Source organism: Rana temporaria, chromosome 13, assembly GCF_905171775.1.
Source record: "Rana temporaria chromosome 13, aRanTem1.1, whole genome shotgun sequence".
In the NCBI taxonomy this organism is placed as follows: Eukaryota; Metazoa; Chordata; class Amphibia; order Anura; family Ranidae; genus Rana; species Rana temporaria.
The window spans coordinates 4,313,468-4,339,426 of NC_053501.1; the positions used below are offsets into that span (position 1 = coordinate 4,313,468).

Sequence of the window (25,959 nt, forward strand, 5' to 3'; positions counted from 1 at the left end):
CAAGAGCAGTTTCTCCAGAGACTCGACCGCAGGGGCTCGGTGACGCCGGGAGCGCAGGGGCTCGGTGACGCCGGGAACGCAGGGCCCCATGGACTGACCCCCTCCGGGAACGCAGGGCCCCATGGACTGACCCCCTCCGGGAACGCAGGGCCCCATGGACTGACCCCCTCCGGGAACGCAGGGCCCCATGGACTGACCCCCTCCGGGAACGCAGGGCCCCATGGACTGACCCCCTCCGGGAACGCAGGGCCCCATGGACTGACCCCCTCCGGGAACGCAGGGCCCCATGGACTGACCCCCTCCGGGAACGCAGGGCCCCATGGACTGACCCCCTCCGGGAACGCAGGGCCCCATGGACTGACCCCCTCCGGGAACGCAGGGCCCCATGGACTGAGCCCCCCGGGAACGCAGGGCCCCATGGACTGAGCCCCCCGGGAACGCAGGGCCCCATGGACTGAGCCCCCCGGGAACGCAGGGCCCCATGGACTGACCCCCTCCGGGAACGCAGGGCCCCATGGACTGACCCCCTCCGGGAACGCAGGGCCCCATGGACTGACCCCCTCCGGGAACGCAGGGCCCCATGGACTGACCCCCTCCGGGAACGCAGGGCCCCATGGACTGACCCCCTCCGGGAACGCAGGGCCCCATGGACTGACCCCCTCCGGGAACGCAGGGCCCCATGGACTGACCCCCTCCGGGAACGCAGGGCCCCATGGACTGACCCCCTCCGGGAACGCAGGGCCCCATGGACTGACCCCCCTCCGGGAACGCAGGGCCCCATGGACTGAGCCCCCTCCGGGAACGCAGGGCCCCATGGACTGAGCCCCCCGGGAACGCAGGGCCCCATGGACTGAGCCCCCCGGGAAAGCAGGGCCCCATGGACTGCGCCCCCCGGGAAAGCAGGGCCCCATGGACTGCGCCCCCCGGGAAAGCAGGGCCCCATGGACTGCGCCCCCCGGGAACGCAGGGCCCCATGGACTGAGCCCCCCGGGAACGCAGGGCCCCATGGACTGAGCCCCCCGGGAACGCAGGGCCCCATGGACTGAGCCCCCCGGGAACGCAGGGCCCCATGGACTGAGCCCCCCGGGAACGCAGGGCCCCATGGACTGAGCGCCCCGGGAACGCAGGGCCCCATGGACTGACCCCCTCCGGGAACGCAGGGCCCCATGGACTGACCCCCTCCGGGAACGCAGGGCCCCATGGACTGACCCCCTCCGGGAACGCAGGGCCCCATGGACTGAGCCCCCTCCGGGAACGCAGGGCCCCATGGACTGAGCCCCCTCCGGGAACGCAGGGCCCCATGGACTGAGCCCCCCGGGAACGCAGGGCCCCATGGACTGAGCCCCCCGGGAACGCAGGGCCCCATGGACTGAGCCCCCCGGGAACGCAGGGCCCCATGGACTGAGCCCCCCGGGAACGCAGGGCCCCATGGACTGCGCCCCCCGGGAACGCAGGGCCCCATGGACTGCGCCCCCTGGGAAAGCAGGGCCCCATGGACTGCGCCCCCTGGGAACGCAGGGCCCCATGGACTGCGCCCCCCGGGAACGCAGGGCCCGATGACATCAAGGCGTTTCGCCACACAGGCATACTCCAGCTTTGTCAGAGCTTGAATAGGACTGCCCGCATGTGGATGCATGGAACACCATAGTATCCCTTGCATGCAAAGACGGCCCTTCCCATAGGTGTACACATAGATAAATCCGTGTGACTGAAACCCAAGCAGTGATCAAAGAACTGACAATTCTTTGTAAAGCATCCAAACTCCATGCCAACCTTGCAGCTTCCTATTTAGTTCCAGCTTCTCCTGCTCCAACCGTCGTATCCTGCGCTCATAGGCGTCAACCTGAAGACTGTTCTCCAGACCACGCTGCACATCCTCATCCTTGGTCACAGCATTTGTGTGGATAATGTCCTTCAGCGAGCCTCGGTCTGAAAAACAACTATGGAAGAGAAGATTGTTTGCATCCTTCAAAAACACTCTGGTCAAAACTTTAAGTACTTGATAATCCTTGTGGTCATCTGTTATGCCAACACTGAAAATCAATTGCCTATCATTTGCCAAGCTACATTTTTTTTGTGATACTGTTGACAATTTTAATAAATTCCACAGGAGTAATGTACTTCTGCAAAACCAAGTAACATCCAAAAATAAATGGGGGGGGAATGTTGGGGCAGTTACAGATGGAAGAAAACTGGGAAAAGAAGGGCAGGGAAGAAAACTGGGAAAAGAAGGGCAGGGAAGGGAAGAAAACTGGGAAAAGAAGGGCAGGGAAGGGAAGAAAACTGGGAAAAGAAGGGCAGGGGAGAAAACTGGGAAAAGAAGGGCAGGGAAGGGAAGAAAACTGGGAAAAGAATAGCAGGGAAGGGAAGGAAACTGGCAAAATAATAGCAGGGCAGGGAAGGAAACTGGCAAAAGAAGGGCAGGGAAGGAAACTGGCAAAAGAAGGGCAGGGAAGGAAACTGGCAAAAGAAGGGCAGGGAAGGAAACTGGCAAAAGAAGGGCAGGGAAGGAAACTGGCAAAAGAAGGGCAGGGAAGGAAACTGGCAAAAGAAGGGCAGGGAAGGAAACTGGCAAAAGAAGGGCAGGGAAGGAAACTGGCAAAAGAAGGGCAGGGAAGGAAACTGGCAAAAGAAGGGCAGGGAAGGAAACTGGCAAAAGAAGGGCAGGGAAGGAAACTGGCAAAAGAAGGGCAGGGAAGGAAACTGGCAAAAGAAGGGCAGGGAAGGAAACTGGCAAAAGAAGGGCAGGGAAGGAAACTGGCAAAAGAAGGGCAGGGAAGGAAACTGGCAAAAGAAGGGTAGGGAAGGAAACTGGCAAAAGAAGGGCAGGGAAGCAGGAAAAAGGGCAGGGAAGGAAACTGGGAAAAGAAGGGCAGGGAAGGAAACTGGGAAAAGAATATAGAAATAAGAAAATATATCACATAATGAGAATAATTCTAGAGGAAATGGGTAGGTTTGCTCTACACAGAGTGAATGGTGGCTCACTGTAGTAACAGCTGACCATTACTTGTTAAAGCTGAAGTGCGTGTGTGGAGAATGTGTGTGTGTGTATAATTATATTGTAATACTAACGGCTCACCACCAGATGGCGCCAGCTTCAAAGACACTATTTCTAGTCGCCATGGCGACCTGGCGCCCGGGATTTGTCGAGCCCTGCCTTAAGGTATACAAATCTTACCTCTCTGTGGTGTATGTAAATCCCACAAAAGGTAGTTGGAATCCTGAAAAGCCGCTGTGCGTACTCGGGGGAACCACTTCCTGCGGAAAACAAAGAACACAACAAACTTCAACACCACATTAGGAAGAGTGTCCTCCGATACGTGTCGGTATGGATCACAACGTACCGGGTTCCTCAGGATGTCGTCGTCCACGTCGAAGTTGGACGTGTCGGAAGGGCTGCTGACATCCGGGATGTAAGGCGCTTCCATATTTCTGATGTTCTCCCAATCCATCCCCTCAAAGAACGTGTGAGTCTTAAAGTCGTCGATTCCGTTCTGTCCCAGTCTGCGATCTCGGCTGCAGATCAGCCTCTGGATCAGATCTTTCGCCGTCTCCGACACGTCGCTGATGTGGGAGGGGAACTGGAAACGCTCCTGGAAAAACAAAACGATTGGCATCAAATGCTTGTATAGGTATATTGCCCATCGTTAGGATTACGGTACAATCTGATTGTACAATCCCCTTTAGATCTAGCAGTAGTAGCGCAAGGATCTACCCGATCTCACACATATTGGCTGGATAATTGGAAGTCTTCATTTTACAAAGATTTGGTAAATCTTAAAGGGGTTGTAAAGGTAAAAAAAAAAATCCCTAAATATCTTCCTTTACCTTAGTGCAGTCCTCCTTCACTTACCTCATCCTTCCATTTTGCTTTCAAATGTCCTTATTTCTTCTGAGAAATCCTCACTTCCTGTTCTTCTGTCTGTAACTCCACACAGTGGTGCAAGGCTTTCTCCCTGGTGTGGAGAAAGTCTCTTGAGGGGGCGAGCAGGAGTGTCGGGACGCCCACTAACACACACCTCCTTTCTCTATCCGGAAAGTAGAGAGCGTCCCAACTCTCCTGCTCGCCCCCTCCCCACTTAAGAGGCTTTCTCCACACCAGGGAGAAAGCCTTGCATTACTGTGTGGAGTTACAGACAGAAGAACAGGAAGTGAGGATTTCTCAGAAGAAATAAGGACATTTAAAAGCAAAATGGAAGGATGAAGTAAGTGAAGGAGGACGGCACTAAGGGAAAGGAAGCCCAGATTGTACGGTGACCCTAACAGACAGCACAATGTGCCGCTATTGGTTTCTTAGGCAAAAGGACGAGGGCATTAATATTTCAAAAGTTGATTTTGATGTTTTTAACCACTTCAGCCCCCGGACCATTTGGCTGGCCATAGACCAGAGCATTTTTTTGCGATTCGGCACTGCGTCGCTTTAACTGACAATTGTGCGGTCGTGCGACGTGGCTCCCAAACAAATTCCCCCATAAATAGAGCTTTCTTTTGGTGGTATTTGATCACCTCTGCGGTTTTTATTTTTTGCGCTATAAACAAAAATAGAGCGACAACTTTGAAAAAAATGAAATATATATATTTTGTACTTTTTTCTATAATAAATATCCCCAAAAATCTATAAAAAATGTTTTGTTTTCCTCAGCTTAGGCCGATACGTATTCTTCTACATATTTTTGGGAAAAAAAAATATATATAAATCGCATTAAGCGTTTATTGATTGGTTTGCGCAAAAGTTATAGTGTCTACAAAATAGGGGATAGTTTTAGGGTATTTTTATATTTTTTACTAGTAATGGCGGCGATCGCGATTTTTATCGTGACTGCGACATTATGGCGGACACTTCAGACATTTGACACCATTTTGGGACCATTATCATTTTCACAGCGATCAGTGCTATAAAAATGCACGATTACTGTAAAAATGATACTTGGCAGTGAAGGGGTTAACCACTAGGGGGCGCTGAAGGGGTTAAGTGTGTCCTAGGGAGTGACTCTAACCGTTAGGGGGCGTGGCTACGAGCGACACATCACAGATTGTGTTCCCGATGACAGGGAACAGACCATCAGTGACGTGTCGCAAGAACGAGGAGATGTTGTGTTTACACTGACATCTCCCCCATTCTTCAGCAAGTTATATCATCTACAACAGGGATCCTCAAACTACGGCCCTCCAGCTGTTGTGGAACTACACATCCCATGAGACATTGTAACATGCTGACATTCACAGACATGACTAGGCATGATGGGAATTGTAGTTCCTGAACAACTGGAGGGCCGTAGTTTAAAGACCCATGGTCTACAAAATAGGGGATAGTTTTATGGCATTTTTATTCATAATTTTTTTTACTAGTAATGGCTGCGATGAGCGATTTTTATCGTGACTGCGACATTATGGCGGACACATCAGACACTTTTGACGCTATTTAGGGACCATTGTCATTTATACAGCGATCAGTGCTATAAAAATGCACTGGTTACTGTGTAAATGACACTGGCAGGGAAGGGGTTAACCACGGGGGGGGGGGGGGGGGGTAAGTGTGTCCTAGGGGGTGATTCTAACAGAAGGGAGGCTCACTACAGCATGACAGAGATCACGGCTTCCGATCACAGAGAGCAGTCGATCACTGTCATGTTGCTAGGGGAATGCTTTTTTTTTAAATAGGCATCTCCCCGTTCTGCCGCTCCGTGATGTGATCGCAGGCCCGCCGGCGAGCATCGAGTTCGCCGCTCCTGCGTGCATGGTCACGTAGCGGGCGGTTGCACGCGCCGACAGGATTTAAAGGGGACGTACAGGTACGCCGCCCCCCTTTGCGCAGCTGTGCCATTCTGCCGGCGTGCAGCGATCGGCAAGCGGTTAACAAACATACTGAAAGATAAAATATTGTTGTTTTTTGGGCGGAGATGACCTTTAAAGCCAGGCTATCGAGCCGCGTTATCGGAAAAGTTGTGAATGAAACTCTATCTGCTCTGGCACCATGGGGTGTGAGACAGGCGGTTTGAGGAGCTGCCAGCGTCGCCACATTTTCTCTCTCTACGCTCAACTGGAAAGCTGCCATAAACCGCAGTACTGCCGTCTGTGCAAGCGGCATATCAGGGCGCGGGATCTGTCTTACCCAATTACATCCATTCTGTAATCCTTTATCTGTCCGGGAAAACACAATGCACACAGTGTAATACTGACAAGACGCTCCGCAACTACAAATTAATAATTGCGCTGCCAACATTTAAAGTGCACCTGTCTAGGAGGAAATGGCATGCCAAAAAGTTGGCCGATATAGAGCGAAATTGCTGCCGCCTTTTAAGCCCCCCACCATCCCTACTTAACCACTTCACCTCCAGACGATTTTACACCCCCCCCCACCCCCTCCCGGATCAGGCCATTTTTTTGGAATACGGCGCTGCGTTGCTTTAACCGACAATCGGTCGTTCGACGCGGTACCCAAATACAATTTATGTTCTTTTTTCCCCACAAATAGAGATTTTTTTGGGTGGTATTGCCCTTTTTTTTTGCGCTATAAACAAAAAGACCACCAAAAAGAAAGCTCCATTTGTGGGGGGGGGGCTAAGGACGCAAATTTTGTTGTTTGGGTGACACGATGCACAATTGTCAGTTAACCACTTAAGACCCGGACCAAAATGCAGGTAAAGGACCACCAGGCCCCTTTTTGCGATTCGGCACTGCGTCGCTTTAACTGACAATTGCGCGGTCGTGCGACGTGGCTCCCAAAACAAGTTCGACGCCCCCCTCCACAATTAGAGCTTTCTTTTGGTGATATTTGATCACCTCTGCGGTTTTTATTTTTTTCGCTATAAACCAAAATAGAGCGACAAAAAATGCAATATTTTTTAATTTGCGCTATAATAAATATCCCCCCAAAAAAAGATAAATAAAAAAAAAAATTCTCAGTTTAGGCCGATACGTATTCTACCTATTTTTGGTAAAAAGAAACAAAACAAAAAAAACGCAATAAGCGTTTGATTGGTTTGCGCAAAATTTATAGCGTTTACAAAATAGGGGATAGTTTTATGGCATTTTTATTAATATTTTTTTTTTTTTTACTACTAATGGTGGCGATCAGCGATTTTTTTCGTGACTGCGACATTATGGCGGACACATCGCACAATTTTGACACATTTTTGGGACCATTGTCATTTTCACAGCAAAAAATGCATTTAAAAATGCACTGATTACTGTGACAATGGCAGTGAAGGGGTTAACCACTAGGTGGCGCTGTGGGGGGTTAAGTGTGACCTCATGTGTGTTTCTAACTGCAGGGGGGCGGGGCTGGACGTGTGACGTCATTGATCGTCGTTCCCTATATCAGGGAAGAGACGATCACGGACAGCGCCACAGAGAAGAACGGGGAAGCTGTGTTTACACTCACCTCTCCCCGTTCTTCAGCTCCTGTGACCGATCGCGGGACACCGGCGGCGATCGGGTCCCGCGGGCGCAGTCACGGAGCTTCGGACCGGGTCGCGAGCGCGCCGCCTGATGTGTCCAGCCGTGCCATTCTGCCGACGTATATCGTCGTGCGGCGGTCCTTAAGCGGTTAAAGCGACCAGCATCGAATCCCAAAAAGTTCCCTGGTCTTTGGCCAGCCAAATGGTCCGGGTCTTAAGTGGTTAATAAAGATGTACTGATGTAATGTTCCCGGAACGGATGTGAATGCCTCCCATGCTTTTATAGTGCAGTGTAATACATTCCATTAAAGCCAAGCGCACTTTCACAATGAATTATGCATTTGTACTTGACCTGTAACCTCCAAAATACAGAGATAAGTCCCGCTGTGTAAGTCTATGGAGTGCGGCTCTATAGACACACACAACACGCAGACACTGTGCGCCTCTATGGCAAGCGGCTTACTATGGGGGGGGGGACACACACAAAAAGGAGGAGAAGCCAGGCTCGCTGCTGGGGGACCCAAGAAGAGGAGGATTGGGGCCGCTCTGTGCAATACTACAGCCCTGTGGTTTCTAAAAGCAGCCCTGAGTATACCATCCTGGGTGGAGGAGGGAGCTCTGGGCCATCAAGGTCACTCTGCCCTGAATGAGTAAACTGAAAAAGTGTCTCCAAGTTCACTTAACCCCCGGACCATATTGCTGCCCAAAGACCAGAGCACTTTTTGCGATTTGGCACTGCGTCGCTTTAACTGACAACTGCGCGGTCCTGCGACGTGGCTCCCAAACAAAATTGGCGTTCTTTTTTTTCCCCACAAATAGATCTTTCTTTTGGTGGTATTTGATCACCTCTGCGATTTTATTTTTTGCGCTATAAACAAAAATAGAGCGACAATTTTGAAAAAAAATTCAATATTTTTTACTTTTTGCTATAATAAATATCCCCAAAAATATATTTAAAAAAAAAAAAAGTTTTTTCCCTCAGTTTAGGCCGATACGTATTCTTCTACATATTTCTGGTAAAAAAAAAAAAAAAAATCGCAATAAGCGTTTATCGATTGGTTTGCGCAAAATTTATAGTGTTTACAAAATAGGGGATAGTTTTATTGCATTTTTATTAATATTTTTTTTTTTTACTACTAATGGCGGCAATCAGCGATTTTTTTCGTGACTGCGACATCATGGCGGACACATCGGACAATTTTGACACATTTTTGGGACCATTGTCATTTTCACAGCAAAAAATGCATTAAAATTGCATTGTTTATTGTAAAAAAAGACAGTTGCAGTTTGGGAGTTAACCACAGGGGGCGCTGTAGGAGTTAGTGTTCACCTAGTGTGTGTTTACAACTGTAGGGGGGTGTGGCTGTAGGTCTGACGTCATCGATCGAGTCTCCCTATAAAAGGGATCACTCGATCGATACGCCGCCACAGTGAAGCACGGGGAAGCTGTGTTTACATACGCCCCCCCCCCCCCCCCCCCGTTCTTCAGCTCCGGGGAGCGATCGCGACGGAGCGGCTATAAACGAATAGCCGCGCCGTCGTCCCGGATCGCTCCCCGAGGGAATCCGACCGCCGCATGTACAGGGGGGGGGGGGGGGTCCCGGCCGGACCCCGACCCGCGGAAAAAGGTAAGGACGTACCTGTACGCCCATTTGCCTGTCCGTGCCATTCTGCCGACGTATATGTACATGCGGCGGTCGGGAAGCGGTTAAACGATGCCAAATGTGACACCGGAGGGGGGGGGGGGTCCGGACAGGTTGTATTTTTGTGTGGCCCTCCGCTTTACGAGGGAACGTCCTCTTCATGTCTGGATGGGAGGAATAGCTACCTCATGATTCATGATCTTCCCGTACGTCTCCACCAGAGATTCGGCATAGAAAGGCGTCTCTCCATACAGCATTTCATACATGCAGACTCCCAGAGACCACCAGTCACATTCCGGGCCGTATTTTCCCATCCCATCCTCCATCGCTTGTAGAATTTCCGGAGAAATATAATCGGGTGTTCCGACTGCCACTGAAGATTGCACCTGCACAAAGGAAGAGAGATTGGATCCGATTAAACAGATTGTAAGAAGCATGGACAAAAAATATATAAAATATAGGCAAACACATCAGTTCATCTCTACAAAACTATAAAAATTGACCAGCATTAGCCAGCAAATGGGAATAAAAAGGGGCGGAACCCTTTCCGTGGGTCAGGGAGGGATTATTAAATTCCAAAAACGTGAAGGATTCACTTAAAGTGATTCCAAAGCAGCCTTTTTTACCTCAATGTATTCTATGAGCTCCACTATAGAAAGCAGCTTCCTATGGGGGCATTGAAGGGGGTGGAGCTAGGAGCCCCAATGGGGGACCCAAGAGGAGGAGGATTGGAGCAGCTTTGTGCAAAAAGCACAGAACAGGTAAGAAAGACATGTTTATTTAACAAAAAAATAAAAAAAGCTTAAGGCTTCATTTCCACTGGCGTTTTTACAGCTTAAAAACGCCTGTCCATGTTTATTTTGTAAAAAAAAAAAAAAATTTTAAAAATGACACAGTAGCGTTTTCGCGCGTTTTTTTAACGTCTGGCGTTTTTACAGCTCTACTCTGGAGCTTCAGAACGCCCTGGCCCTGCGTTTTTTTTAAAGCTCAAAAACGCCTATGCCATTTGCAGCTCAAAAACGCCTATGTGGGCATGATGCCATAGAATAACATGGACAGGCGTTTTTAAGCTGTAAAAAATGCTCAGAAAAGTGGCTGTAAAAACGCCAGTGGAAATGAAGCTTTACCATCACATGAAGGACTTGCCACAAGGGACACTTACCCAGAAGTCATCTGTGTATACTGACATATAAGCACACACAGAGGTTGCACTTTATTGGACTTGTGTCTTTTTTCAACCTCATCTACTATGTAACTATGTAGGAGAGGTGATCATGAAACCCAGAGAAAAACATGGAGGCTGCAATTGTCAATACTGAATATATTGGTGGTGACTGAGGAACATTGGTTAAAATAACAGCCAAGATATCAGCGGATCGGGGGGGGGGGGGGGGGACAGCGGCGACGGATCAGTGGATCGCGGGGACATCGGCGACGGATCAGTGGATCGGGGGGGGAGGGACACCGGCGACGGATCAGTGGATCGGGGGGAGGGACACCGGTGACGGATCAGTGGATCGGAGGGAGGGACAGCGGCGACGGATCAGTGGATCGGAGGGAGGGACAGCGGCGACGGATCAGTGGATCGGAGGGAGGGACAGCGGCGACGGATCAGTGGATCGGGGGGGCAGCTGCGACGGATCAGTGGTTCGGGAGGGGGGGGGGGGGGACATCGGCAACGGATCAGTGGTTCGGGGGGGGGGGGGGGGGGGACATCGGCGATGGATCAGTGGATCGGGGGGGGGGGGGGGGGGAGAACAGCTGCGACTTTCCACATGCAAAGCTACAGATATTAACCCTTCCTTGACTTTCTCGCTGGGCTCGGTTATGGGTTACACGGGGCCAACGACACTCTCCCTGCTTCCATGTGACTCCTAGTATTTTATAGGGGGATGGTAATTAGGCGCACGGTCCCAATACCCCGGGGTACAAAGTATTTGTCTCTGGAAGGCAGAACGGAACAGCGAGGGAGTAAAGGAAAGCGCATGGAGATACGTGATCTGTCCCTTCCCCCCCTGTATGGGAAACACTCGGCTTTCCTTTATAATCCACAGTAGAAGTCTCCGGTGCTTCAGGACAGAAAGTCTTATTGCTGTAAATGAGGTCCAGACAGGAGGAGGAAGTTTTCGGTGAACGTCTGAGGACAGCAGATTAAAAGATCTCTAAATAGCTGATCAGCAGGGGGGGTGGGGCGGCGGCCACTCCTGGTCGGCATAGGTTCCCAAACAATAGGCTTTCCCACCAGCCTCACAAATTCATAAAACAACTTTATCGATCCTTAAACTGGCTCTACGTGGATTGAATCGATAAGATCAACTTCTGCACAACCAGCCTGTTGGGTTTTTCCTGATCAATCAGTGCCGCTGGCTAAAGTCGGCAGCACTGATCATTGAATTCTCACTCTGAGCGCAAAGCCGTCGCCCCTCGTTTGTGCATTTTTATTTTATTTTTTGCATTGATCACTGTATTGGTGTCACTGGTCCCCAAAAAGTGGCACAAAAAATAACTAAAAAATTATCGCCGATCGCCACATTACTAGTAAAAAAATTAAGTTTCTAAATCTATTCCATAGTTTGTAGACGTTTATAACTTTTGCACAAACCAATCAATATACGCCAATTTGGATTTATTTTTATTTTTTTAACAAAAACATGTAGCAGAATACATGCTGGACTAAATTGATGAAGAAATTTGATTTTTTACTTGGGTACGTTTTATAGCAGAAATGTAAAAAAAAAAAAAAAAAAAAAAAAAATTCTAAATTGTTGCTTTTTTGGGTTTATAGCGCAAAAAAATAAAATAAAAAAATGCAGAGGTGATCAAATACCACCAATAGAAAGCTCTATTTGTGGGGGGGAAAAGGATTTTGTTTGGGAGCCACGTCGCACGACCGCGCAATTGTCAGTTAAAATAATGCAGTGCCATAGTGCAAAAAATGGCCCGGTCATTAAGGGGGTAATTTACCGCCCGCCGGTAATTGAGGCTTTTCGGCCTTCTGTAGGCCTCAGCTTCCCCGGGCGCCAAGTCACAATTTCTTGCCGCAATTGCGACCGGGCGCCCGGATTTTGTCGAGACCTGTCATGAGGGCTGAAGAAGAAGGGCGGAGTTGGAAAGAAGTGTAGAAACTTTAGCTCAGATGTGCCCCCCCCCCGTGTGCTCAGAGGTGCCCCCCCGTGTGCTCAGAGGCGCGCCCCCCCCGTGTGCTCAGAGGCGCCCCCCCCCGTGTGCTCAGAGGTGCCCCCCCGTGTGCTCAGAGGCGCCCCCCCCCGTGTGCTCAGAGGTGCCCCCCCGTGTGCTCAGAGGCGCTCCCCCCGTGTGCTCAGAGGCGCTCCGCTCCCCCCGTGAGGTGCTCCCCCGTGTGCGCAGAAGAGGTGCACATCACACAAAAGCGCAACGCTTACCGTTCCATCATCATTCATTTTTAAACACGACCCAAAGTCGGCCAAACGAATGTGTCCATTCATGTCCAAAAGAACGTTATCTGGCTTTAAGTCTCTGTGAAAATAAAAATAAAACACAGGCATTAACTTCCTACATCCATAGACTGCGGGAATCACCCAAAGTACACAAAGTAACCCGGATACAAAACTATAGAAAGACAATCCGAGAACATTGGGGAATAAAATGCATAATCAGCACTGGTTACCTGGAGAAAGCCTGCAAAGGAATCATCAGGACAGACAATTGTGCAAATCTTGTCACCTCCCGTCACCCCAAGTCACCTCCCGTCACCCCTCCCGTCACCCCTCGTCACCTCCCGTCACCCCTCCCGTCACCCCTCGTCACCTCCCGTCACCCCTCGTCCCCTCCCGTCACCCCTCGTCACCCCTCGTCACCTCCCGTCACCCCTCGTCACCTCCCGTCACCCCCCGTCACCCCAAGTCCCCTCCCGTCACCCCAAGTCCCCTCCCGTCACCCCTCGTCACCTCCCGTCACCCCTCGTCACCTCCCGTCACCCCAAGTCCCCTCCCGTCACCCCAAGTCCCCCCTCGTCACCTCCCGTCACCCCAAGTCCCCTCCCGTCACCCCAAGTCCCCTCCCGTCACCCCAAGTCCCCTCCCGTCACCCCAAGTCCCCTCCCGTCACCCCAAGTCCCCTCCCGTCACCCCTCGTCACCTCCCGTCACCCCTCGTCACCCCTCGTCACCTCCCGTCACCCCTCGTCCCCTCCCGTCACCCCTCGTCACCCCTCGTCACCTCCCGTCACCCCTCGTCACCTCCCGTCACCCCTCGTCACCTCCCGTCACCTCCCGTCACCCCTCTTCCCCTCCCGTCACCTCCCGTCACCCCTCGTCACCTCCCGTCACCCCTCGTCACCTCCCGTCACCCCTCGTCACCTCCCGTCACCCCTCGTCACCTCCCGTCACCCCTCGTCACCCCAAATATTCAAAACAAGATCCTACATATCAAAAAAAAAAAGCCAGGAGACTTCGGAGGAGGGTGCCGGGTCACACGTGACGTTTCTTGGGCGCAGTTGCAGCTGCCTTGTCTTGTTCTCCTGGTTGTTCTGATACAAGACATTCATAAGGCTCTTCTCACATCTATGAAAGTCAGACCGTGCGCTCGCAGTTTTACGCATTTTGGGGTGTTGTGATTAGGGGGCAGCCTATGAGATTTGCTGCCCTATGAGCCGCAACCGCAGAAAAATAGGACGGGAACTTTTTTCTTCTTGCGTTGTGGTGCGATTTAGTGCATTGGCTGGTCTATTTGGGGGTGCCATTAAAGCAGTACAGGCATACCCCAACTTTTATATACACAATGGGAACAGAGCATGTATGTAAAACGAAAAATGTAATGCAAGTCAAGCAATACCTTTTTTTCACTTCTGGTGCGTCAGGGACTGTAGTGGGGGGGGGGGGGGGGGGTGTCAGGGACTGTAGGGGGGGGGGGTGTCAGGGACTGTAGCGGGGGGGAGGGGTGTCAGGGACTGTAGCGGGGGGGAGGGGTGTCAGGGACTGTAGCGGGGGGGAGGGGTGTCAGGGACTGTAGCGGGGGGGGGGGGTGTCAGGGACTGTAGCGGGGGGGAGGGGTGTCAGGGACTGTAGCGGGGGGGAGGGGTGTCAGGGACTGTAGCGGGGGAGGGGTGTCAGGGACTGTAGCGGGGGAGGGGTGTCAGGGACTGTAGCGGGGGAGGGGTGTCAGGGACTGTAGCGGGGGAGGGGTGTCAGGGACTGTAGCGGGGGAGGGGTGTCAGGGACTGTAGCGGGGGAGGGGTGTCAGGGACTAGCGTGGGGGGGATGCGGGGCAGGGTTTCTGGTTGGCCTGGCACAGGTATGATAGGGTGGTGCTGGTTTAGGTGACGTGGTTTTTGATGAATTAAATATTGTCAATACCTACCCGTATTTTGCTATATGGACAAGCTCCGCCACTTTTTATCTGATCTGGGGTTAGCTGATGTGGGGAGGAGCCAAGAGAGTTGCAGAGGGACCCCAGAAGAGGAGGATCGGGGGCCACTGTGTGCAAAACGAACTGCACAGTGGAGGTAAGAAAAACATGTCCGTTTTAAAAAAATAAAACATTTGATCTTCACAGAACTGGGCGACACGAAGCCCGTCCCGAGTCGTTTACCGAAACCTTAAACTTTACATTGGAGAGAAGACGGCACAGTCTGTTCTCTCTCTGCCCTTGTTTATCAACATGGAACAATGGGGAGCGGGCCGCAGAACACCGACACTCAGAAATACAAACCGCGGCTGTCACATCGGTGAACTCGACGCGGCTGATTTAATAAGGCGGCGGCAGCAGGAACAAAGGCGAAGTGCGTGTGTGAAAACAGGCGGCCCGCGGCGCGGCACATCCGAAGAGGAGCGACGCTGAGATCCGACTTCGTTCCAAAATGAGGCGACATTTCCACTATTACAACAAATCACCAAGAAGCTCATTGCTGCTCACTTACTGCTGTTCACATACAGTGCTTTGAAAAAGTATTCATACCCCTTGAAATTTCCCACTTTCTCATGTTACACCCAAAAACGTCAATGTATTTTATTGGGATTTTATGCGATAGAACAGGGGTCTCCAAACTTTCTAAACAAAGGGCCGGATTACTGTCCTCCAGGCTTTAAGGGGGCCGGACTGTGGCCATCAGGAGTACAAAATCCCCCCTCATTGGTGTCACTGGGAGGAATTCTGCCCCATTATTGGTGTCACTGGGAGGAATTCTGCCCCATTATTGGAGTCACTGGGAGGAATTCTGCCCCATTATTGGTGTCACTGGGAGGAATTCTGCCCCATTATTGGAGTCACTGGGAGGAATTCTGCCCCATTATTGGTGTCACTGGGGGGAATTCTGCCCCATCACTGGGAGGAATTGTGCCCCATCACTGGTGTCACTGGGAGGAATTCTGCCCCATCACGGGGGGGAATTCTGCCCCATCACTGGGGGGAATTCTGCCCCATCAGTTGGAGGAATTCTGCCCCATCACTGGGGGGAATTCTGCCCCATCAGTTGGAGGAATTCTGCCCCATCAGTTGGAGGAATTCTGCCCCATCAGTTGGGGGAATTGTGCCCCATCACTGGGGGGAATTCTGCCCCATCAGTTGGAGGAATTCTGCCCCATCAGTTGGAGGAATTCTGCCCCATCAGTTGGAGGAATTCTGCCCCATCAGTTGGAGGAATTCTGCCCCATCACCCCAGTAACTGAGCAGGGACGTGGAGCTCTGTGTGTAATGATGGGGTGTAAACACAGAGCTCCACGTCCTGTCAGGGAGAGAGGAGACCGATCTGTGTCTCTTGTACATAGGGACACAGATCGGTCACCTCCCCCAGTCACCCCCCTCCCCCCCACACAGTTAGAACACACCCAGGATACACATTTAACCCCTTCCTCACCCCCTAGTGTTAACCCCTTCCCCGCCAGTCACATTTATATAGTAATCAGTGCATATTTATAGCACTGTTCACTGTATAAATGTGAATGGTCCCAAAAATGTGTCAAAAGTGTCCGATGTGTCCGCTATAATGTCGCAGTCCCGGAAAAAAAAACGCAGATCGCCGCCATTCCTAGTAAAAAAAAAAATCAAAATTGACGCTCTTTTTGTTTTATAGAGCAAAAAATAACCGCAGATGTGATCAAATACCACCAAAAGAAAGCTCTATTTTGTTTGGGAGCCACGTCGCACGACCGTGCAATTGTCAGTTAAAGCAAAATGTATAGTGTTTACAAAATAGGGGATAGCTTCATTGCATTTTTATTAATTATTATTTTTTTTTTATTTTTTTTACTACTAATGGCGGCGATCAGCGATTTTTTTCGTGAGTGCGACATTATGGCGGACACTTCGGACAATTTTGACACATTTTTGGGACCATTGTCATATTTACAGCAAAAATGCTATAAAAATGCATCAATTACTGTGAAAATGACAGTTGCAGTTTGAGAGTTAACCACTAGGGGGCGCTGTAGGGGGTTATGTATGACCTCATGTGTGTTTACAAGTTTAGAGGGGGTGTGGCTGTAGGTGCGACGTCATCAATTGTGATCGATGACGGCGCCACAGTGAAGAATGGGGAAGGTGTGTTTACACACAGCTCTCCTCGTTCTTCAGCTCAGGGGACGGACCGCGGCACGGAGCTTCGGACCGCGGCACGGCTGGTCTTAAAGAGCCATGTACGTGCCCAGTCGTGCCATTCTGCGGACGTATATCGTCGGTAGGGGGTCCTTAAGTGGTTAATCTAGGCTTACCTGTAGGTGCAAGAGGTCAGAAAGGGTTTACAACCACTTTAAGTGGCCACCTGGTTTGGAGGGGGGGGGGGGGGATAAAAGGAACCTTGTTGTGGCCTTATGCATCAACATGGGAAAACCGCGGGTTAATTTTTTAATGGAAACAAAAGTTTTCGGCTAAATTTTATTTTCTCTTTAAATTCTGTCATCTGTAACCTTTTTGTTTTACATCCTTTTATTACATTTTTTTTATTTGCAAACCATTTATTACAGGGTTCTCCCACGACAGTTTATTGCGCATGCTTGAGATCAAACAAGAAGCTGCCAAAACCGCACGCTCACATCCATCTCATCCGCAGTACACAAGCACATAAAACACAGCGATGCCTGTATAGCAATAAAGCGGAAAGGGTGCGAAGAACCGAGCGCTCCAGGGAACGTGGCGAAAGTGTTAAACGCAGATGAAGGAATGCAGCTCTCTCATTGGAGAAGCTTGGCCGACTCTGCCATTGCAAAATAAAAACAGGCAGCTAAAGCAAATATTGACTGAATGGTCTACAAGCCGATTTTCCAAAGTAAGCAGACGTGTGGGCGGAGTTATTGTGACAGCGCACATTGCGGTAGGAAAAAAAAAAGGAATGGCAGAGAAAATGCACAGAGCCAGGCTCAGCACTTAATCTACATTTAAAGATTGCTGTGATTGTTATATTAAAAGGGGGTTGTGAAGGTAATTTTTTCCCCCTAAATATCTTCCTTTACCTTCCTTTTCTGAGAAATCCTCACTTCCTGTTCTTCTGTCTAACTCCACACAGTAATGCGAGACTTTCTCCCTGGTGTGGAGAAAGCCTCTTGAGGGGGCAAGCAGGAGTGTCAGGACGCCCACTAACACACAGCTCCTTTCTCTATCTGCAACATAGAGAGCGTCCTTACTCTCCTGTAGTCCAAGGGAGGGGGGCGAGCACGACACTCCACACCAGGGAGAAACCCTCACATTACTGTGTGGAGTTAGACAGAAGAACAGGAAGTGAGGATTTCTCAGAAGAAATAAGGACATTTAAAAGCAAAATGGAAGGATGAGGTAAGTGAAGGAGAGGACGGCACTAAGGTAAAGGAAGATATTTAGGAAAACAAATTGTACCTTTTACAAAGGGGTTGTAAAGGTAAAACATTTTTTCCCTAAATATCTTCCTTTCCCTTAGTGCCGTCCTCTCCTTCACTTACCTCATCCTTCCATTTTGATTTTAAATGTCCTTATTTCTTCTGAGAAATCCTCACTTCCTGTTATTCTGTCTGTAACTCCACACAGTAATGCGAGGCTTTCTCCCTGGTGTGGAGAAAGCCTCTTGAGGGGGGAGGGGGCGAGCAGGAGAGTCAGGAAGTACACTAACACACAGCTCCTTTCTCTATCTGCAAAGTAGAGAGCGTCCTGACCCTCCTACTCGCCCCTTCCCCCCCCTCAAGAGGCTTTCTCCACACCGGGGAGAAAGCCTTGCATTACTGTGTGGAGTTACAGACAGAAGAACAGGAAGTGAGGATTTCAGACCTCAGCATTGCCCCATGGGAACATTTCTTATTCTTCCACAAAGTAAACTTGTACTCTGTATATTTTTACCTAAAAGGAGTTCACAACACACTTTCATTCTATAACATCATTGTACCAACAATAGAAAGTTATTTTTGACAATCCAATAAAGGTTTACTAGAGGATAAAAAAAAAAAAAAAAAAGTCTCCTTTCATGCCAAGATCCAGGGCACCCAAGATCCAGGGTCCAGGGCACCCAAGATCCAGGGTCCAGGGCACCCAAGATCCAGGGTCCAGGGCACCCAAGATCCAGGGCACCCAAGATCCAGGGCACCCAAGATCCAGGGCACCCAAGATCCAGGGCACCCAAGATCCGGGGTCCAGGGCACCCAAGATCCGGGGTCCAGGGCACCCAAGATCCGGGTCCAGGGCACCCAAGACCGGCTGGTATCCGGTCCCCAAAGTCACCGGAGAAATGAAGGTTTAACATGGGAGTCTATGGAAGGGGTGCCCGGCTTTGAAAAATCGGTGCTCCCCGGCCGTAGATCCCTCGGCCAACAAACTTTGCACACTTGTAGAGGAAAAGTGGGGCTACATGTGTGCCAAGCTTGGGGTCCAGGGGACCTACGGCGGGCACCGGGTCCCCAAAGTCCGGGAGTTCAAGCGCAAAAAGGTGACTCGAGTATAAGCCGAGGGGGGCATTTTCAGCAAAAATAAATAAAAAAATGTGCTGAAAAACTCGGCTTATACTCGAGTATATACGGTACACTCATTCGATTTTAGTCGACTGAAATGAGTTTTGGGCGACTAAAATGTACTGGATGTTTTAGTCGACTAAATATGACTAAAATTAAAAAACAAACAATTGGAGACTAAAATGGGACCAAAACTAAAAAATTCCATTGTTCTAAGACTAAAACTAAACCTAAATTTGCTGCCAAAATGAACCCTGGTCTCTACGTGAGCAATTGTCTAGATCAAGCGGATTTGGTTACCCAGCATTGTGGGATGGCATTACCTGTGTACGTAGTGTAGCTGATGAATGGAATGTATGGCCAGCACCATCTCTGCAAGGTAAAATCTGGCCATGTCTTCCGGTAACCGGTCTTCAAACTTGCTAAGAAGTGTTAAAAGGTCCCCTCCGACGTAGTAATCCATGACTAGATACTGCAAGTCAAACAAAGAAGGGGGAAAGATTAGCACTCACGCCACTTCATCACTATTGGGTTCCAAGGACAGGGTTGCGTACGTTGGGCTGCCATAACTGTACAATCACCACATGAGGACTTTATTTCCTTCCACCACGGGTGTAAATCACTGGATTCCCCCATCAACATAGTCAGTAGCGCTATTGTGTTCTGCCGGAGGGGGTGGCACGGAAAGCCTTCCCGACCAACAGAACACAAGTATTACTGAACCGGCCAAATTTTGATCCATATATGGCTGGGCTTATGTACTGTATGCTACTGGAAGCAGCTTGCGGTCTCCATGTGCAGAGTAAATACCGTATTTATTGGGGTATAGCGCGCTCCCGCGTATGGCGCGCATCCCTAAAGTTGCCCCGAATTTCTTTGGAAAAAAGTTTTTTTTTACTTACAATTTTGGTGTCTTGCGCGGCTTCCATCAGCGGCCTCGTCTGGTCCGGCGTCCGTCTGCGGCTTCGGGTGTCCTCTTCGTCGGGTCCGGCATCCTTCTGCGGTGTCCTCGCCGCTCGTTTCCCAGGCCGAGTTTGAATACTGCGCCGACATATACAGAGCACAGTGCACTCGTGTATTGTCGGGCAGGCTCGGCTACTCCCGCGCTGACGTCCTGTACGTCCAGGACGTCAGCGCGAGAGGAGCCGAGACTGCCCGACAATACACGAGTGTACTGCGCTCGGTATATGTCGGCGCAGTATTCAAACTCGGCGCGGGAAACCGGGTATCGGCGTATACAGCGCACACACGATTTTGCCCTGATTTTCAGGGCAAAAAAGTGCGCGGTATACGCCGATAAATACGGTACTCAATTATGTACTGTACCATCCACCCCATGATGACCCTTTAATTAGTTTGTCCGAAGATCCTTGGCAGAAGCGCCCTATTCATCCTTCTCTTTTTCACAAATGTGAATGGAGCCTTAAACCTCACTTGTATAGAAATATTTTTAAGAGTTTTTAGGGTATGTAACGGTATGGCCCGTGGGACCCAGAGGCGCTTGAAGCATGTGGGGTACTCCTGCGTCAGCTTCACCAATGACTCTTGTGTCTAGGGTCATCCTATGTCCACTAGGGGCATAGGATGACTGAGAACTGATATCATGGATTACATGATATGGGACAGTAATGATAATTCATGTATTGCAGGATATCTTGAAATATTACAAGTTGTTCCTTCTGAACCCAACAGGTCAATAGAGTGTCTCCTTCAATGTGGAACATAGACTGTTGAGATGTTAATTGATGTTAATCACCTCCAGCTACCTGGCTGTAGTGATGAAAGCTTGCTGTGATTGCATTCTATTGTCTATTGTGTTAATTAAGCCTGGCATCTAAGATATTTCATGGTGCTATGCTAACCAACCCTGTATTGTGTGGAAGTTCTATCGATGATAGATATGTGATGAGAATGAACACAATCTAAAAGGTCAGATGTCGGACTTATGTTTACCAAAGGAATGTGTATTGTACTGAGGTGAAAAGAGCTTATCGGAATGTCTGGATAAATGACTAGTAATTAGCTCATGTAGATTATCTGAATGTCATTATCTAAAGGAATGTGTATTGAGCTCCGTGTGTCATGTTGTGGGTGGAGTTAAGCCATTGTTTCTTGGGGCTTCTAACTGTATAAAAACCTGAGTTTTACCATTAAAAGTCATCTGTTTGGAACCAGAGAACAGAGCCGTGTCTCGTTATTCTGGGGCAAATCCAATGGGTCCTGTCTGCTGGATTGTGGAGTGTCGGAAGCTGTCTTGGGTTGGTGGAATGGAATATCGTAACGGTGTTAACACCTGACCATTATTACAGGGTACTTGGCAGGTAGTTCTGATCCCTGCATACACTGGGGGGTAAAACAGCTTAACTTAGTCTGAAGGTTCTCTTCAAACTTCATAACTGGAGATGAGAGGAACACTGTCAGTAATGTTCAGACAGTGGTTGGCTAACTAATTCTATTACATCTCCTAACAAGCCCCCACACATTTCCCTCAAAGCCCCTCCCCCTGCTGAAAGGGTGGTCAGGCATTGGGCAAGACACTGCCAAAAAACGCATACTACATTGAATGCAGGCAGATCATGGCTGGCGGGAAAGGTCAGCGGGGTGCCTGTACATAGCTTCCTAATGGGTAGATGTCAATTTGAGTGGAGGCGTTGGGCCAGGTCAACCAATAGCATCCAGTTCAACCAATAGGCAGGCTAAATTTTCATGCAGACCGCCCTGAAGTAACCACCCACATGTAATGCTGAGCCTCAATGATGGAGAGAACTGAAATCCAATGGATGTGATGGTGGGCCAGGGACAGTCAAACTGGGAAGGAAAGGGCTAGAAGAGGAGTGTCCAACCTGCAGCAGCCCAAGACGGCTATGAATACTTACAAATTTTGATTGAGGGGGGGGGGGGGGGGTTCAAAAGTGCCTTCACACTTGAACACATGCGGCCAACCAATAATGTGGCTGTGGGCATTGAGGAGTCTGTGGTTCGATTTTCCCCCACTGCTACCAGGTTCATCAAGTGACGGGAGTACCACTTGCCCATGCAATATTAAGGAAGAACTCCAGGAATTACTTTGAGTATGGAATGATGGCGGCCGCGGGTTGAACTGGACGGCCGCGGGTTGAACTGGACGGCCGCGGGTTGAACTGGACGGCCGCGGGTTGAACTGGACGGCCGCGGGTTGAACTGGACGGCCTTGTCTTTTTTCAACCAGACTGTGCAACTAAAGGAGGTGACTGTGTACAGCATAGGTGGCAAACACAAGGGCCCGCGGGCCGAATCCGGCCCTCCAGGCCATTTCAAGTTGCCCCTCGCACCTCTCCTGCAGCTGCAGCCCTCCTCTGGTCCTCCTCAAGAATCTTACTTTCTGCTTTTAAGCAATGCATCCAGCGTTTTCCCAGCAGCAGCATAAGGAAAGGGGGGTGCACTGTGATGTAAGGGAGAGTGGGGAACTCAACTTCCTATGGTGGGTTGGCTCTTGGCATCTAATAAAAAGGGGAGGGGATGCGCTGGACATCTAATCTTACAGATACAACCGGTCTTTTGAGGGCAATCATAATGATGATGTGGCCCACCATGAAACTGAGTTTGACACCCCTGGTGTACAGGGACAAGCAGAGGTTTTGAATTCCACCCATTAGCGCCATGCACACATTATGAGGTTCCGGTCCCACACACAAATACTTTCAGATACAAATATTTACCAAAAAGTTTTCATCTTGAAAGGCGTAGTGCAACGTAGTGATCCACTGACAATCTCCATTCACCAGAACGTTCCTCTCCTCCCGGAAACAGGCTGTCTGTGGAGTATAAATTCATTAGATTAGATCCTGACACTATCAGGCAACCACCAGGAACTGAACGCTAAATGTGTACAAGGTCTACTACTGTACAGGGGATAGATGAATGGTATGAATAGAGCTGGCCATACAATCTTTTCTTACAATACAAATTTCAGATGTTCTGGTATTACAGGCGGTTCACAATGGAGCGAGCAAATGAAAATCCAGCATCTCTGTTCCTTAATCCCTGTAACCCCAACAACTGGCATGACCCCTACAAGGCGCAAACACACTTACAGGCCAATGCCAACTTTTGCAGGAAAAAAAAAATGCACCCATACCAATTATAGCTGAATTCGCACACCATAGTAACACTGTACTATTCTGGGGAGGTGATCAGAACTTATTTTTTAACACACTATGATTGCTTATAACTGAATTTTACAGTTATAAGCAACCATTTTTTTTTATGAATGAAAAACTATTCTAGAGATGGGCTTTGATTGGCCTTGTCTGTACCATGTGATCACTGTGACCAATCACAGAGCTCATCACAATAGTACACAATGAAAGCCATGAATCAAAACCCTTCATTGTGTACAATTGTCATATGATCTGCAGGGGGTTGGCCACGTGGCAGTGGGCTGGTACAGTGATCAGACAGATCGCGCTGGAGCGCTAACCTGGGAAGACATCATATGACGTCCCACCAGGATAATAGGGCTCCAACTCGGCCTTCATATTACAATAGACCAGACGTGAGAGGGTTGAATAAAAAAAAATTTGATTAGGCTGCAAACGCCAACACTATAGGTAGATTAGTCTAGGGCAGGGATATGCAATTAGCGGACCTCCAGCTGTTTCAAAACTACAAGTCCCATCATGCCTCTGCCTGTCCTGCTTGTGGCTGTCAGAGTCTTGCTATGCCTCATGGGAATTGTAGTTCTGCAACAGCTGGAGGTCCGCTAATTGCATATCCCTGGTCTAGGGGTAGAGGTTCTGGATGGCCGCAGGAATGTATTGTGACTCCATTGGATTCAGTGAAGTTTAAAACAGAGCTCCACCCCCCAGAATCTAAAAGTCAGCAGCTACACATACTGTAGCTGCTGACATTTAATATTAGGACACTTACCTGTCCAGGGATCCCACATTTTTAGCACCTCAGTCGATTTTTCAATTGGCTCTTGGGCGCTTCCGCCGTCATCCCGTCTAAGGGAAACCGGCAGCGAGGCCTTTTCAAGTCCCACAGTGCGAAGCACACTGCACTTTCTGAATGGCCCGGTGGCGGCAAAAGGAGGAGGAAGGCGAACTTCAGGGGTACCGCACCGCAGAAAACTAACAGGTACCTGCTCCCCTCTAAAAGGGTACAAAATGTGGCAGCGGGGCTTCCTCTTTTGGGTGGAGCTCTGCTTTAACCATTTGCTTACCGGGCACTTAAACACCCCTCCTGCCCAGACCAATTTTCAGCTTTCAGCGCTGTCGCACTTTGAATGACAATATATATATTTTATTAATTTTTTTTGCAAATTGGTAATTTTTCTCCTTCATTGATGTATGCTGATGGGGCTGCACTGAGAAGTGGCACTAATAGGTGTCATTGATAGGGGGCACTGATGAGTGGCAGTGATGGGCACTAATGAGTGGCAGTGATGGGGCAGCATTAATAGGTGGCATTGAGAGGTGGCACTGATAGGCAGCATTAATAGGGGGCATTGAGTGGTGGCACTGCGGGCACTGATAGGCAGCATTGAGAGGTGGCACTGCGGGCACTGATAGGCAGCATTAATAGGGGGCATTGAGAGGTGGCACTGCGGGCACTGATAGGCAGCATTGAGAGGTGGCACTGCAGGCACTGATAGGCAGCATTGAGAGGTGGCACTGCGGGCACTGATAGGCAGCATTGAGAGGTGGCACTGCGGGCACTGATAGGCAGCATTAATAGGGGGCATTGAGAGGTGGCACTGCGGGCATTGAAAGGTGGCACTGGCAGGGGGTATTTTTGGGCACAGTGAAGGCAGATGTGCCTCCTTCCTCTTCGGGACCGATGTCCTTGTGAACAAGCCGATCTTTTTTTCTCCTCACGCCGACAGTGTGAGAAGAAAAAAAAGCCAATTACCGATCCTTTGTTTACATCATGCGATCAGCTGTCATTGGCTGACAGCTGATCGCATGGTAAGGGGCTGGGACCGGCCCCTTACACGGATCTGTGATTCACCGAGTCTCAGAGACTCAGTGATCACAGTGCGGGCCATGGTGCGCGTTGCGCGTGCAAAGGGGAGGACGTCTATTGACGTCCTCCCGGATTTTCAGGCCCGCGTTGTAGCCGTCATTTGATTATAGCGCGGGCATTAAGATACATCGAACTTGCTGCGAACAGATCACTCCAAAATCAACAACATGCTGAAAAGTCTTTCCATACATAAACAAGCACGTTCGACAATGGCGACCTCCGTTACGAAGACCGACATTAACCCCTTCAGTTCTGGTCCATGGAGGCCCAGCCATACAACTTCTCCATCAGACAGTCACCCAACATCAGAAGCACACAACAGACAATGCAATGATGCACATGACATGGTGCATGCCCAGAGGCGATGTCACGTTCTGCTTCATCACGTCAGCTCACCGCTTTCTTTTTAAAGACCCCCCCAGATACGAAGGCAGACTTACTTCTGCTCTCTTGAGCATCTCCCATTTGTTTAGGATTTTCATGGCGTATATACGCTCGGTGCTTTTCATTCGAACCACAGCCACCTACAAAAAGAAAAATATCATATATAAATACAATAGTAAAATCAGATTTTGGCTTTCATACAGGGTATAGAAAACAAAAACAAACAAACACCTAAACCATCTCCTTATTCTCCACAAATAATCTATTACACATCCACAAAAGGTTCACATGTAACGGCTTAAGGACCAGCGCGCACACATATACGTAGACAGAGCGGCACGGACAAGCAAATGGGCGTACAGGTACGTCCCCTTCAATTTCCTGCCGTGTGGTCGGTTGCACGACCCTGTCGCGAGCCCCGTGCCCGTGGACTCGATGTCCGCCGGTGTCTCGTGGTCATGTCACAGTGCTGTCATTGTAACCACAACATCTCCCCGTTCTTCCTAGTTACATGTCACTGATCGAATGCTCCCTGTCATCGGGAACAGCGGTCAGTGACGTGTCACTAGTAGCCACGCCCCAACAGTTAGAATCACTACCTAGGACACACTTAACCTCCTTCAGCGCCCCCTACAGGTTAACCCCT

The 25,959-nt window shown here is 49.8% G+C and overlaps 1 protein-coding gene across 2 annotated transcripts in view; it reads right to left on the minus strand.

Annotated features, from left to right (window-relative positions):
- The window catches only part of CDC42BPB (CDC42 binding protein kinase beta), a 141,640-nt gene that overhangs the window by 61,311 nt on the left and 54,370 nt on the right, over nucleotides 1–25,959 (minus strand). For both annotated transcript variants that reach the window (XM_040332970.1, XM_040332969.1), the window contains exons 3-10: nucleotides 25,370–25,453; nucleotides 22,622–22,717; nucleotides 19,247–19,395; nucleotides 12,445–12,538; nucleotides 9,229–9,429; nucleotides 3,345–3,593; nucleotides 3,179–3,258; nucleotides 1,774–1,940 (exon numbers count right to left, since the gene is read on the minus strand). In XM_040332970.1, coding sequence (XP_040188904.1) covers nucleotides 1,774–1,940; nucleotides 3,179–3,258; nucleotides 3,345–3,593; nucleotides 9,229–9,429; nucleotides 12,445–12,538; nucleotides 19,247–19,395; nucleotides 22,622–22,717; nucleotides 25,370–25,453 — 1,120 coding nt within the window. The remainder of the gene's footprint in view (nucleotides 1–1,773; nucleotides 1,941–3,178; nucleotides 3,259–3,344; nucleotides 3,594–9,228; nucleotides 9,430–12,444; nucleotides 12,539–19,246; nucleotides 19,396–22,621; nucleotides 22,718–25,369; nucleotides 25,454–25,959) is intronic.